We start from the raw sequence: 14,931 nt of genomic DNA, 5'->3' as shown, positions 1-14,931 counted from the left end.
CAAGCACTCAACCCCCTTGCCTTATAAAATAAAATGCAAAACACACAATGATAGGCTTCCCATTAGATCTGGCTTTGTCATTTTTTTTCCATTTCATTTAACAGAGAGATCTTTGTTCACACCCACACATTTTGAACACTGTTGTGGCATTATTCTACCAATGCAAACATGGGAGATATTGTACATAAGGGCTAATGTTCTGTATGAATTACCAGCCTGTAGGCATACCCCGACGAACGCTGGAATTTTAGGCGGTGTTTCATGTATCTGAATCCAGAATTTCCACACAAACACTCACGCATGCAGACACAATAGCACACACGCACGCGCGTGCTTGCGCGCGCACACACACATGCACACACGCATATGCTTGCACACACACACGCACATATACTGCACAGATACTACATATGCACATACCGTACACATTCACAGACAAATACAAAATGAAAAAACAAAATACTGAAACAAATTATATTATAGTAACACTGCTATGGTGATCTTTAGTTATTCAACAAAATGACACTGAATTTAAACTACACTTCTAACCAACTGTCAGTAACATTACCTGAAGCATGTATATATCTCCACTGCGACACCATTCAACCGATTCAAAAATGAGAAGTTTGTTTCACTCGTTGATTAGCAGTATCACATCACTGAATCCATTTTGGACAAAGAAAGGCAAATTTCATTTATAGTAAAAGTAAATACAAATATTCACAATGACCCCACAGTCTGTGTCATTCTATTCACTCTCAGATTCCATTGAGAATTCCGCAGGAAAGACACAGAAGAGCTCCATTATAACACTGCCTGAAAACAGCACCCACGTGCTGACAAGAGCCGTAAACACACCACGCTCAAACTGCAATAAACACACAGCACTGCGCATTCCTCAAGAACGGGACCGTTTCACACAACTTACAATTCCTGCAGCCAGAGTGGATGTTTGGGTGGTACGAAGCAAAACCCGCAGCTCCTTGTGCAGTGGAATGGAATATAATCCTGGCACCTCCAGCACTGACTTTAGCTGGCAGATAGGGTGGCAGACAGTTGGTCTGGGCCTCATTCTGTGAAGGCGGGTTTCACTCAGCAGGGTTTCCCCATCTCGATGCGCAAGAGTTACTCCCTTCCTCAGACACCTGCAGTCTGCATGAGTGCTACTCTCCTCCTGTGTAATGTCTACAGAGCTCATGTGATGAACTTCACAATTAAAATGAATGGTGGCTAGCTAGACAGATTTGAAAATAGGTCGATGCTTGTAATCAACAGTAGCAATGGGACAGCCCAGCAAACTTTGCATTCTGAACTGTGATGAAAACTGAGGGTAACGTCAGTTATGGATGCTCAGACTATGGATGCTCAACTGTCAAAATGACAGTTGACTCCTAAACCAATCAAAAGACTATAGAGACTGCATATATAATGAGACATGCTGTGACAGTGCCACAAATGAGAAGCAGGTAATGTGAGGATATGGAGAATCCCTCAGGAGCAGCCAGTGGGTGGAGATTTCACACAGAGGGGGCACCTGTCTCAGGAAATAGGACATTATCCACCAGGTTCAAATGTTTTTTCTTGGAAGAGTTCTTGCTCAACCTTTTCAGAGATTTATCTCCATCAAACGAGCAAGAGGAGGAATTGGATAACCTCAAATTAGATTTAGAACCAGTTCTCTGGGCAGAGAGAAAAGATCAGAGCCACAAAGTGGAAAAGGTTGAAGGTTCAGAGGGAGCCTCTGGTTATGTTTTCAGAAGCAGAGGAGACCGATATGATAGCAAGCGTATGCTGAGTAGAAAATGCAGTAATTGGATTCCTCATTTCCTCTCAGCCGTCTGTGTTCTGCTGCCTTTTAGAGTCATTTAACCATCAGAGCTTAACTCCTAAAGCAGATGGCACTGTTCTCCTCACCTCCGATTTCCAGAGGCCGAAATGTGCTTCACCACCCCGAAGGTTTCAAATCACCATGGCCTCCTCATTACTGCTCCTGCGGATATTCTTTTCACTGATCCTGTGTTCCGTTCCCGATTCTGCTGTTCCCTATCTGAAACTGACTGTGTCAGAAAATAAATAACATGAAAATAACGAAGAATCTACAGCTTACCGCACCGCAAGTCTACTGCTAAATAAACATTTCATATTTGCTTTATAGTTACATATTTACTGTATATATAGCATGCTTTCCTGAAGAATTGTGCTTCGGGAAGGTTACTAAAGAATGAAACCAAATACCCTTTTTTATCATTGACCAAAAAAAGCAATAAATAAATTATAATGTGCTAATAGTCCAACGATATCAACCGGGGTCTCTTTCTCTTAATCCGATAAAAGCAGATATTTGTGTAATCTAAATGGAATACATCTGTCAACTTTCAATTCAAAAAGAAAAAATAAATAGTTGTGCAAACCCTTGGAAACCCTTAGTTTATTTTGAATGAGAAGTTTAAAGGGGAATGAAAGGATTTGGCAATGTTGCCAGAGGTAAAATTATCCATCTAAAAGAATGATTACTTAAAACTGCACAATTTGGCTTTTAATGCTACGATTATGGACTATGTGAGACATAAAGCCAGTGTCATCCATCCATCCAAGTTTGAAAGTAAAATATAGAAATGGTACATTTGTATATAATTAATGTTTTAAGGGAGAAAGGAAAATGTGCTCAACCTATGAATACAGCAGAAACAAGTTCCATATGTTCCATTCAAAATGTGTAGAATGTAAGGATACCAGAAGTAGCGGAGGAGGATATTATTGTCAACTAAAATTCACAATATTACTCATATTTACTTCTGCTCATATGCATCCAGACACAGGTCACCGTCTCGACTGTTAGACTGAAATACCTCCAACCATAGCACAGCTGAGTTCTGCCAAGGCTGAAGTATAACAAGAATGAAGAGAATGATAAATGTGTTTCCAGGAAAGATGGAAAAATTACATCGTGAGTGAGGCTGCGGGATCCATTTTACAGCAGGTCACTTTCTTTGGAGCGAATCAAAAGACCACATAATAGGAAGTCATTGGTTGGCAGCTTGTAGACCATCTCCTGAGGAAACCTTGTTTTATTCATGTGATTTTATTCATAGATACTGAAGCCCATTGCTAAAGGAGCTGCAGACTCCCTGCCCCAGAGGAGGCCCAGATCAGAGGGAGAGATAGTGATGGAGTGAAAGCCTCTACATTTGGTAATGATTCAGAACAGTCAACAGGGGGCTGTGTGGAGCTCAACGACCTTCATTCCCTGTACAGATAAAAAACATTTCTTCTGCAGATAATCCAAAAAGGATCACTAAAATGAATGCGAAGATGTTGCATTCTCCATTTGAAATGTCAACAGACTGTGAACACCAACTGTTTTTATGCCTTACCTGTGTATTATGGCCCTTCATACCATTTAACCCTTGTGTAGTCTTAACATTCTGTATACTCCCCTTGTCCTAAGGGTAAAACCCTAATATAAAGCAGCTTAATTGAATTTTAAAATCCAAATCTATTTTGCATGAAGAAACAACCTGTCACAAATTTTGACATCACATTTCAAGTAGAAAAAAGATCAATTAGGGGGTTTTCTCTGCTGTTAAACATAGTGGCATTTTTTGACCCTTAAGACAACACAAGTTTCAACTCTTTCAGGGCTCTTGATAAGGAGTAGTAGGCGTAATAGTCCAGTTCAATGTATAGTTTTTCTTAAAAAAACTATGATCTTTAATGAACCTAGTTGCCTGTTTTTTGTTCCCAGGAAGACATTTCCTCTTCTGAATCTAATAACTTATTTACAATCTTTTAGTAATGCACTGCTTTAAGGAGAAACAGAATATATTACCCAGGCACATGTTGTATAGATATCAAGATGGTTAGCCTTTGACATTTAAGACGTACTTACCATAATTACCATGGGCCTTGCTTAATCAGCCACATTAAATCAGATTTAAATACTATGATCACATTTAACACTAAAGTGGAATCTGGCACAAAGCATGACATTTCTGTCTTGGAAAAAAAGAAAGCAGAACACTGGTCACAAATATAAGATGTGCCAAACAAAAGACTAACTGAAATGAGCGCATGTGCTCAGAATTCAGTCCACTTTACCTAATCTCTTGGAATAATCAAACCCCTGGGGTCCACACACAGCCAATATTCCTACTGTCCAGACTTGCATCCCCCAGTCATGCCTTTGGTGTGACTGTCATATCTATTGACAATGGGCCAGCTCTATAGCCCTACACAAGTACAGTAAATCAGTCCTGCAGTCTACTGGCCACTGTTCAACACACATGCACAGACTCACACAAGTACTGTATGTACACACAAAAAAAACTGTACACTGGGGATGTCTGCAACGTCGGGATAACTGTGTCTGGTCATAAACCATTCAATGCCTATTTCAGGTGTGAGACTAAAGAGCCACTTCTACGTGAACTGAGAATAGCAATAAAGAAATACCATCTAGCTGCTTTCTCAACAAAATAGTTTCCTGGACGTCACTCAGCACTGTAATAAAATCCATGAGAGAGCATCATTAAATAGGAAAAACATGCTTGAACTGCGGCATTTGCAGACTTTCACTTCACTTCAGAGGCATATCATTAAGTGCAGGACACCATCCACCAGCAGTTAAAAATAATTGCTACGTTCAGAATTACATTTTGTCAACCAGAAAACAGTATCACCATATCTGCGTGACAGCTGAAATCCATACAAATGATCAAATAAAACGCACTGATTACAGGGACTTAGTGTCCATATATCTTTGTGGGGAAAGAAAGATATAAAGAAGACCGATACTTACTTCTTGAGATCTAATGAAAAAGTCATCCTTTTCCTTGCAAAGTCCAGCATTTTTCTCCTCCAGCTCGTGGACCCTGGAACGCAGACGGTCCGTGTGCCCGACAGCGTTCGTCAGCTCCTCGCTCCCCCTCATCCCCAACTGCACGCACTGAGGCAGCGGGTTAACCTGGGCAGCAGGGAAATTCAACTCCTTTAGACTTTCCATTCTTTCTACCGTACACTTTCTCTCCCTCTCCCACGCGGGCCTCTTGGAGCTCTTTAAGACAATATAAAATGTCATCTGCTGATACACCTTCCACAGTGCGAGCTGCTCTGCTGTTCAACGGAAATGTGGAAAAGCACTGCACTTCTTCTCACACTGTGACGTGACTATAGATTTAACCTGATATCCTCTCTATATGAATATTGCCTTCAGACACAGAGAAAAGGAGAAATTCACAAATGAATAGCCAAGAGAATAGCTGCCAGTGCAACTTAATAAAAATATATGAGCTCCCACATATAAACCTATCTAGGTGAGATAACAAAATATGTATCCAAAAAGCATAATTCATGGAATGGATAATCTGCTGGCAGTCTATTGCAGTATTTCCATAGTCTGAATAGTGTATTATTTTCAAGTGCAAGAGATTTGTGACTTTAAGTGCAAATTATGAACAATATAATACAAAGAAATCCAATGTGCACTGGAACGTGTCATAAATTGAACTGATGTCCTCCAGGAGAAGAAACCTGGACATCTGGCAAGATAATTTGGTGGAAGCGCATAGTGACAGTCTCTGTTTAAATAGGGTTGCTTGTGGGTTTAAGGGTTTAAGGGGTACTTTTCTTCAGGAATATCACATATTAAATTACTCATCACTGGATGCCTTTCTGTGACAAAAATGATGATGTCATTTAAAAATATTTCAAAACTTTTTTTATCTCTGCCCTCATGCTTACATAACTGAATTAACACCATTGGCTGTGTGCATGAGGCCAAACTACAGGCCCTGGGTAACAGTAGGTTCCAGGTACCAGACTGCATATTCCTCCACCAGATTTCTGCTGGTGACACTGTGGAATGTGACCGCTGAGTTACTGGCTTTGTCACTCATGTGAACACTAATACCATTCCTTTTACCAATCCAGAGGTGCCTTCTGCATAAATAGCGCATTTCTCACCACTCTCGTGTCCTACATGAGGAGAAACAGTGGGACGATACCTAAACATTTGCCCTATAACTGCCACTGAAGGGATAAAACATGAATCCACCTATTTAAAACAATATACAAAAAAGGAATGTGCAGATAGCTAAGAAATATCACAAACAGCACATTAGCCGATGTTTACTTTGGCCACAGATCTCACAACCTGACCTGAAATGTGTGTATATTTGTCAATATTTACCCTTTCTTAAACAGGCAGCATTGCTAATCAATCATTAAAATTTTCTCGCCTCTGCTTAACGTGATTGCACATGCCATCTGGCTAACCCACAAAAGCATAAATAGGTAGTTTCCTTTGGAAAAACAGATGTGAGCTCATTTTCCATAGCTCACTGAAACAATGTGTGAGAAGCAAAGCCACATAAGAGATAAAAAAAATAGCTTGCCACAGCTTGCTCGGTGATATTCAAGGTATCCTTGTATTATTGGAAAATTACTATCATTAACAAAACACTCTTAAACTGAGTCGAGCATAAAGCTTAAACTTGTATCTAAGAATACAGCTGTACGTGGATCCTGCTTGGGCAAACATATGTTAAAGCATATAATATTTAGTGTAGGATTACAAGATGTATTGCTAAAAACTCTGTAGGTCTCCCTGAAGAGGATGCATTTGTATTTGGCTATGGCAGTAGTTAACCTTTCATATTATCACTTCCTAGCGATTTTCTATGTTGTTGTAAAAAAAATGCACTTACTAAACAAATCTAAATCCTTTGTTACAATATATCCCGTTCACATATAATGAATGAGACCTATTGTGCAGTGAAGTGTTCGAGTTTTGACTCGTTGGATGAGGATGTTTGTCTAATCAGATTTGCACACAGCTGTCAAAAAGACACACATTATTTGAGAGATTTTGTCAAGCCATCATTAAAAAAATATCTGAACTTTCCATTTTATTTGGCAGGTTGCCTGTTCCCCTCCATGGGTGTCTGGAGGATGCCTTAAGACATGCCACTCAGTTCGGAAACTATTTTCCAGTCCCCACTCTCCTGTCCTGCAGTTAATTTTCTTTATCTGTCGAGTGAAGTGAAGTTGATTCATTCTCAGAATCACACAATTTGTCTTTGTCTTGAGACATGTCCACCATGATTATGGTATCAATAATCACAGCAGCATTTCTCATAGAATTATTTTCATATTTATTGTTGAAAAAAGATAAACTCACTGACCATATGAATCTGTACTAAGATGAGTCCCAGAAGATGAAGTTCAAGCAAGGACTTGAATATTAAAATTATGAAGCACAAAAAATTTATTTGGCTAACTAATATATAAATAATCCATAATGCAGGGCTCAACAATATTGCTAAACTTGCAAATGTGCCTTACAGGAAAAGAAAGAGGAGAGACATTGAAAGTAGAAATTTTATGACAGTCTCAACGAGGTGACAGAAAGCAGGGCAGGCCTATGGTAACTTGATAAAGATGGCGGAATGGGGGAACTTACCTCTGGATTCAATTAAAACCATCACGTTTTCTAAAAGGAAAGTTCTATTCAATGCAAACACAAGCTCGGCCAAATCACCCCAGCACCATACTACCATACATGTATAATAAATCGACCTATGGATTGAATCAAATCTGTAGTCATTTTCAAGGGAAACATCACTGAACTATGGTCCATATAGAGGATTTCTTTTCAATAATTCACAATGGCTTCATAGTTTTGATTGGATTATGGGGCTTGTTTACATCTAAATAAGAAAAACCGGCAGTTAAACACCAAAAATGTCAGCGTGATATCTTTTAGCCTTATCTTTAAAGTGGATACGAGTACAGAGAAAAAAAAATGATATTACTGCTAACAAATGTCAACTTGAGACAATACAGAAAAAGTCTAAACTCTAACAGGCTTTCCAACAGAACTCTGTCACCTGATATGGTGCATGACAGCCTGCAGTACTTAAGCTGTTGAGGCACTATTACGATGGCAGGCATCCAAAAACAGAGATTCCCAAATTCAAATATTCTCTGTAAAATTTCTCTTAGTGATTCACAATGGCTTGAAAGAGGAAAACCGACATAAATACATAAACAGCAATATAACTGTGCCATAACTTAGGAATATGTAAATAACTTTGTCATCACACAGACCCCTTCTACATTCTTTCATGGCAACATACTGTTCAACAAGTTAAAAATACATCCGTTATTCACCATAAAAAAATTTGTATTAAGTCCGCAAATTGGACAACATGGGTCATAAAGGATCCGTATTAATTTCTGATGTTATCTGATGTATGGCTGTGTGGTTCTTTGCTAAATCGCTGAAATAAATACACGTAGTAATTTATTTATTTACCAGTGTACACAGGGAGAGCTTCTCATCTGTCTTCATTAACAACCCTTGGTCACTCCCATTAGAAGGCACCCACAAATTACTTCTCCACCATCTCTAAGTATAGCTTCCTGCTGATTACTACCAGGGCTCCCAGCCCACACCTCCCCCTGCCCAGGCAACTTCATGCCCAAGGCCTTGATGTCCCAGCACCTATCTGTACATTTCATTACTGATTATAAGCTAATGACAATGAGATCCTGACCTCATTGACCAGTGATTGTAGATTTAGTAAAAGTGACAGAAAAGGGCCTGGAAAGCAGATGGACAGAGACTCAGGTCAACCTCAGGCTACAAAGGACTGAGCATATATGTGTACCTGTTTTACCACTTGGAATCCCTATCCAGCCTATTCCCCAGGGGCTAGACCCACTACTGCATTGCAGATTTCCCATACAAACCCTTCCCCCCGGGCTTTACTGATAGGCTGCAATTCTCCGTAGTGACAGTGTGAGTCCCAATATGCCACATCAATTATATAATGTCTTTGATCATCACAAATCATTATTTAATTATTCGTGTTGGGTTTGCTTTATGGGTATGCCTCTTTGCATGCTTTGCTTTGTGAAGTTGTGTATGCTGGTTCTCCATAAACTGCACTCCCTGTGAGGAGTGAGAGAGCCAGAGGGGGCTAGTTCTTCCAATGAAGACTTCAGTGAACTTCAGTGAACTTCAGACATCTCTTCAGTGTGGTCTTCATTTGGTCCATGAACCGTTTCTTCTGGCCACCTGCAATGCATTGGCTAAGATGTACAGTAGTTGGCTATACAGGACTATTGATGGTGGTTCTGGGTGGATTCCACACTGCAACTGCCTGCCCGTTTCAGCACCTCTGTGTGTGGCACTCTGTCCTTCTAAGTGATGCCAAGGATCTTCTGAAGGCATCTTACATGGAAGGCCTCCAGGCTTCTGAGATGGTGGCTGTAGATGGTCTGTGCCTTACATCCATACAGTAAGTGCAGTGAGGTGTAGACTGCCAGGTAAACAAGTATCTTGGTGGTTGAGGTTGCAGTTCAGGAAAACCCTTCTCTTTAGATATGCAGAGGCTTGTTTGAGGTGGTTTTGGCACTCATCGTCCATTATGCAGATATTATGCTTCCCCAGTACTTGAAGGTAGGAATGGTGGCTGTTGGCTTTCTACTGTGAAGGTTGTTGGGTGGTGGGGAAGGCTGGCACTCATCTGGCAGATTATCTATGGCTTTTGGTCAGTTCCATTCTCCTGTGTGCAGATACAGCTGCTGACGTGGTCTTTTGTAGGGCCTCTGGTGTATGGGCACGATCATTGGCACACTGTAGTTTAACGTTATCCTCTGTGGTCAACTCTGTGTTTGCTTGTAACTTCCGGATGTTGGCGACATATAGACACACACACACGGGCATGCACACCCACATCTTGAAACAAATGGTGAAGAGTACTTTCAATTATCAAAATTCAATTAGATTAGATATTCAATTAATTTCCGGATCATTACATAATTAAAATAATTTCTTTCAGATGGGGTAGTAATACAAAATTATTTTCATTCATTTTTATTCTTTTTCCTAAGAAAGGAAAATATGATGATTTGTGCTCATCAAAAACAAGATAATTAATGAATACCTTGAATATCAAATGAGTAGATGAATTAATTAAAAAGAGGTAACAAAGAGACCCTCAGCTATGCATGAAATTGCATAGAAAATGAATACAGGTCCATTTGGACCCATGTTGGGCATTGTAGGGTTAAGGACGTAAAAGAATCCTATCCAGGATGTTTTCAACTTCACTTTCACTCACAGATGCCATTTTCTTCCAATTCCAAAATCCAAATGAAATGAAGCCTGTGTTGATTCAGGTGATACTGTATGATCTACTGCTGTAGATATAGTGCTAGAACCTCAGAAGGCCTACCAATGTATGCACTATGCACTGTAAACCCAAGCCACAAGAGATATAAAAAAGGTAATTAAAGGGCCAGAAATTCCATTAACCTTTTGTCCCTCGATTGCTCACATGGTAAAACCTGAAAATATGAAACCAAAAAACAGGAACTTGCGTGAGAAGTACATCTGCTTCATACCTTGTGTAAAAACATCACTGAGTTCCCATGCATACAGAGAATTGAGAAATACTCCTCCAAGGCCAAGTTTAGGGTCCACTGAAACCACTGAAATTCCATTACATTATGGTAACATTCAATTCTCAAGACAGATCAAAAATTGTATAATAATTGTATATATAATAACAATAATTGTAAAATTGGAAACATTGTAATAATCTGGCATGTAAGAGACAAATTTGTAAGCTAGTGCTATCAGAAGCATCTCACAAAAACAAACAGAACCTGGCAGCAAAAGCTATGTTTTTATTTTAGATCACATCATCTGTACTACGGAAGCAACACTTAGGGCATGATCAGCCATGTCATCAAAGAGCCAGCATCATTTCCACTACAGAAGAGCCATTGCAGCTCTTTCACCAAAGATCATGTGATACTGGCCCTCCAACCAATCGGAGCAGAACAGCAATGCCCAGCATGCAAACGAGCCCTTAATAAAATCCAAACTGAGTATGGTTCTCTGACAGAACACAACTTAATGCACAGTTATAATGACCAATATCAAACCCACAATTGTGCTTATTAGCTTTCCAATGAACAGTTATGTATTTATTTGTATTTATTTTACAGCAGCTAATTACACAAAATTAATCTCTTACTACATTGACTTGTGGCTTATGACAGTTTTCACCCAGCAACTTAATCTTGCTTAGAACTGGCTGATAGTTGTAGCAATGTTTGCATTCCTGAACAGCATGTGCGAGTCTGGCTCCAGTCAGCACAGTACCCGCTTGTCTTAAAAAGCTTTTTTTTTTCAAGGCAAACAAAGAGAAGCATATTCTTCTTTTCCATTGGAGAAAGCAGTTTAATTGAATTCCTCCCCTAACCTGGGAGAGGATTGAAGACCCTCTGAATGTTGAGTAGGGGGTGGGGTGCCGAGGGATGTGGAGGGAGAGGACAGGCAGAGGAAGAGAGACAGAGAGACGCAGACAGAGCCTCAGCCTTACGTGTGCCAGGGGCTTGGAGTGGATGGTTACGGTGGGCCGGTACTGGTGGAAGTCAGTCTGGATCACACACACCTTCTTCTCCATCCTCAGGCCGAGTAGCAGACCCTCATCCTGTCCTCGTGCAGCTCTTTGGAGGGAGCGTGGGTCTGTGAAGAGCAGCCCTGTTACCTGACCCTTCAGCACTAATGCTCACAGGCAGAATGGGAGGGAACAGAGTGTAAAAAATACAAACAAGCTTGAACATCCCCCCCGTCTACCTCCTTGCTCAACCACCACCACCCACTATCCTCAGCACAGAGGAGTGAGAGCCACCCTGGTGTGTGGATGTTAACCCCCTCCCTTCGAAAGCTGTTCCCTCCCCAGGGATCATGGGCAAGGATCCTGGGCATTCATTCTTCCTCAAAGGCATTCAAAACAGAGCTCAAGTCGTAATGCTAAAGATCTCAAGAGATTTATAGACAGTAGTTACCTTTTTATCATGTATTTGCTTCTGTCAGACATATGACCTCTTTTAATTGTCTCTCCAGACAGAATAGTTTGAAATACCAGAATAGGACACTTTGCTTGCAAATTTAACTCACGGCTGACTACAAAGACCGATAACAGGAATTCTTCTCAGAACATACCCAGTGTGGAGAACTGTTTCTTAACAGCCTTAAATCCAACAGCACTGAAGGATACAGGAATGCTTCTGAATAAAGGGAGTATGCACAGAATGGTGGGAGGCTTTGTGCTGACAGGCATAAATGAATCTAGCCTGTCACAATCCCCACATCAAAAAAAACCCCTAAGAAATAATGAGGGGAACATGGGTTTTTATACATAGTCTTGCCGAGTACATTTATATTTGGGGGGAAATTGAACCTCTTACATATTACAATATCTAATTGCAGTTTTGTTTAAGTTCACTAGAAACCTAAGCGTCCAACAAGGCCAGCTGCACAAATTGTCTTTTGCCAAAGTCAGAGAAAATTATCATTATGTCTGAAGTGAATGAATAATCTGTTTTGGCTGTTGCATTTCTAAAGAATGTGATCAAATCTTAGCAACATGTGGTTCATTCTAGCACAGAAAGAACTATTAATTTGTGAATACTACTTAAAAATATTAATTTATTGTGTTAAACTTCATAGAAATCTATGTATTGCCATTTTGTTTGTGAGTTTATTAATCAGTTATTGATGTACTATATAGATTATCCCACTCTGCCACCAAACATAATCTGTTGTATGCACTACACCCCTGAGATCAGAATCATCAGTTAAATTCATTTAATTTAAAAAGGTACACAACTTAATTTTAACTGTATTTGTTCACAGGTTATATTGTTTGTTTCTTGTTGATTGTTTCAAAATCAATCAAAATGATAGGAACCACGATCAATAAATCTTCTTTACCTAAGTGTGAAAATGTAAAAGATAAAACCGAAATAGAGGGACACTGAAAAACATGCCTTAATTGCTGAAACTACAAATAATCAGGTTTCAAAGTGGAAAAGGGTATTATACCGATACACAAGCACACAATGGTGTAAATTGTCAGTGATGAGTACGGCAGCAGCTGAACTGCATTACACTTTTAAATGACCAGCATAAACATTTAAAACCATCACACTGCAAGGCAAAAAGTGAAAATTTCATATTTATATTTAGTGTTTGATGACAGATGTTTCTGCAAGTAACATAAACATGCAAGCCCTCACTAGGACTTAACAAAGACTCATTAACAGATACAAACAATACATGTTTTAGAAAATCAAAAACAAAACATATTTTAGAGTGCCTGGAATTGCAAGACAGCAGAGCATTGTACAGTATGCTTAAATTAATATGTTCTCTTTGAAGCGGGGCTTTTTTTTAATTAGCCCTAATTCTCAGACTTCCTACAGTTTTCCATCCTTGCCTGAGCCCAACCAACCTTGTAAAATCTGACAGGATCGCTTTTCATCAAACTGGCCAAGGGGTTACAGGGAGCAATATATCAGAGGGAAAATATGTTTGAGTAAGATACAGAAAATAATTGGGTGCGTTGCAGGCATTTTGTAGATTCATGCCTTTGGCCACAAAAGAGGCAGGTAAGTTACTTTCAGTCGGCATACCAATGGAAACTGAGTGTCACTATACAAGTTTCCATATATTGTCAAACTTTAATAAAAACCTCTTTCAGACATTGACCGTAATCTTTAAATTCATTGGGACTCAAGAGATGAGTGATTGAATGTTTCTCTATTAGGGGATTATGAGTCATTCTCTCCCCAAGGGTCCCAGCTGGGCATCTGGCTGTTCATTACACCGCCAATTATGCCCTTATGAATTACAGGAGATCAAAGACCATGCTTTAAAGTACATGCTCTGCACAAACACTTCATTTCTGTATGTTCTGCATGGCAGTCATGTCAGACATGTGAAATGCATTCCATTTGTAATTTGACAGGAAAAGTGCAACAAAAACAAAGTCCACACATCCGGAGCATGAATCTACAGATGAGCATGAACTGACAGCTAACCACACTGCAGCATGCACTACATGAATGATGTCACTGTGCAACTATAGGATCTTTGTTTGCTTCAGTATCACTGACCAAGGCAAGTACAGAGGAGTCTCATCATTTCTGTGCAGTTGCAAATTTCATATCCAAATTTAGACAGCAACTGAATCAGTGTGAGGTTAATCTTATTCGTAAATGTTACAGGATCCATAATCTGTCAGTAAGGTCCTAAAAGATCTATTGCTTTACCAGAAAGGGTACTCACTTGTACAGTACTGGAAATACAATACATACCCTCTTCAAGGTTCATTCTGCAAGACAGTGCATGCTGTTTCAAGTCAATGACAGAGAAGTTACCTTTTGCCTAATGACTTACAATTGGATATGTCACAATTCATCAACCAAAAATGTGAATAAAACTTGGCCCCAAGTCCTGGCACTATCATGAACAGGAAAAATAAATTACCCAACACCACAAAAAGAATGCTGGCCTATGATTAACACACATAAATCAATGTATTTGTCTGGGCTATTATGGTCAGTGGAAATACGTGCTGACTTTGCAAGCGGATGTTTTATTTGCACTAGTTCAGTGAGTAATGAACCAGATGATATATATCTGGGATGGCTGTTACACAAAATCATGTATACGTGTGCAGGTACTTTCCACAAATCACCTGCAAAACATTTCCAAAATGGTCTTTCTGTTGAAAAAAATGTATTAATTGCACTCATTAATCAGCTAATCAAGTATAGGAAGTATAAAATCTACTGGAACTACAGAATCCAACTTAAAATTTGTTACACGTGGGACTACTGTGTATCACCTCTTAGGTCTGGTTCGGCTTATCATGGTAAAATGCTTTTCTGGCATAGGGCCATTCACAATGAATGGTGCCTTTGTTTGAGCAGCATGCACATGTAATGATAAGCAGCACATCTCTTAATGTCTCTCAGAACGCCGCCTGATCGCTTTGTCATGTACTACTGAAATTCCCAGGAAAAAACAAATAATCCATTCCAAAAGCAGATTTCCCCTTCTCAGTC

General features: G+C 39.6%; 1 protein-coding gene across 2 annotated transcripts in view; it reads right to left on the bottom strand.

Annotated features, from left to right (window-relative positions):
* LOC133113031 (myosin-16) overlaps nt 1-11,621 on the bottom strand; it is a 45,466-nt gene extending 33,845 nt beyond the window's left edge. Inside the window, exons 1-2 of one of the 2 annotated variants that reach the window (XM_061222929.1) lie at nt 11,397-11,621; nt 4,799-4,963 (exon numbers count right to left, since the gene is read on the bottom strand). In XM_061222929.1, the coding sequence (XP_061078913.1) occupies nt 4,799-4,963; nt 11,397-11,480 (249 nt within the window). In that variant the 5' untranslated portion in view covers nt 11,481-11,621. The remainder of the gene's footprint in view (nt 1-4,798; nt 4,964-11,396) is intronic. The other variant, XM_061222930.1, reaches the window with a different exon arrangement.
* Nucleotides 11,622-14,931: the final 3,310 nt, after the last annotated feature.

The sequence above is a fragment of the Conger conger genome, chromosome 2 (genome assembly GCF_963514075.1).
Source record: "Conger conger chromosome 2, fConCon1.1, whole genome shotgun sequence".
In the NCBI taxonomy this organism is placed as follows: Eukaryota; Metazoa; Chordata; class Actinopteri; order Anguilliformes; family Congridae; genus Conger; species Conger conger.
This window is presented reverse-complemented; position numbering and strand designations above follow the sequence as displayed.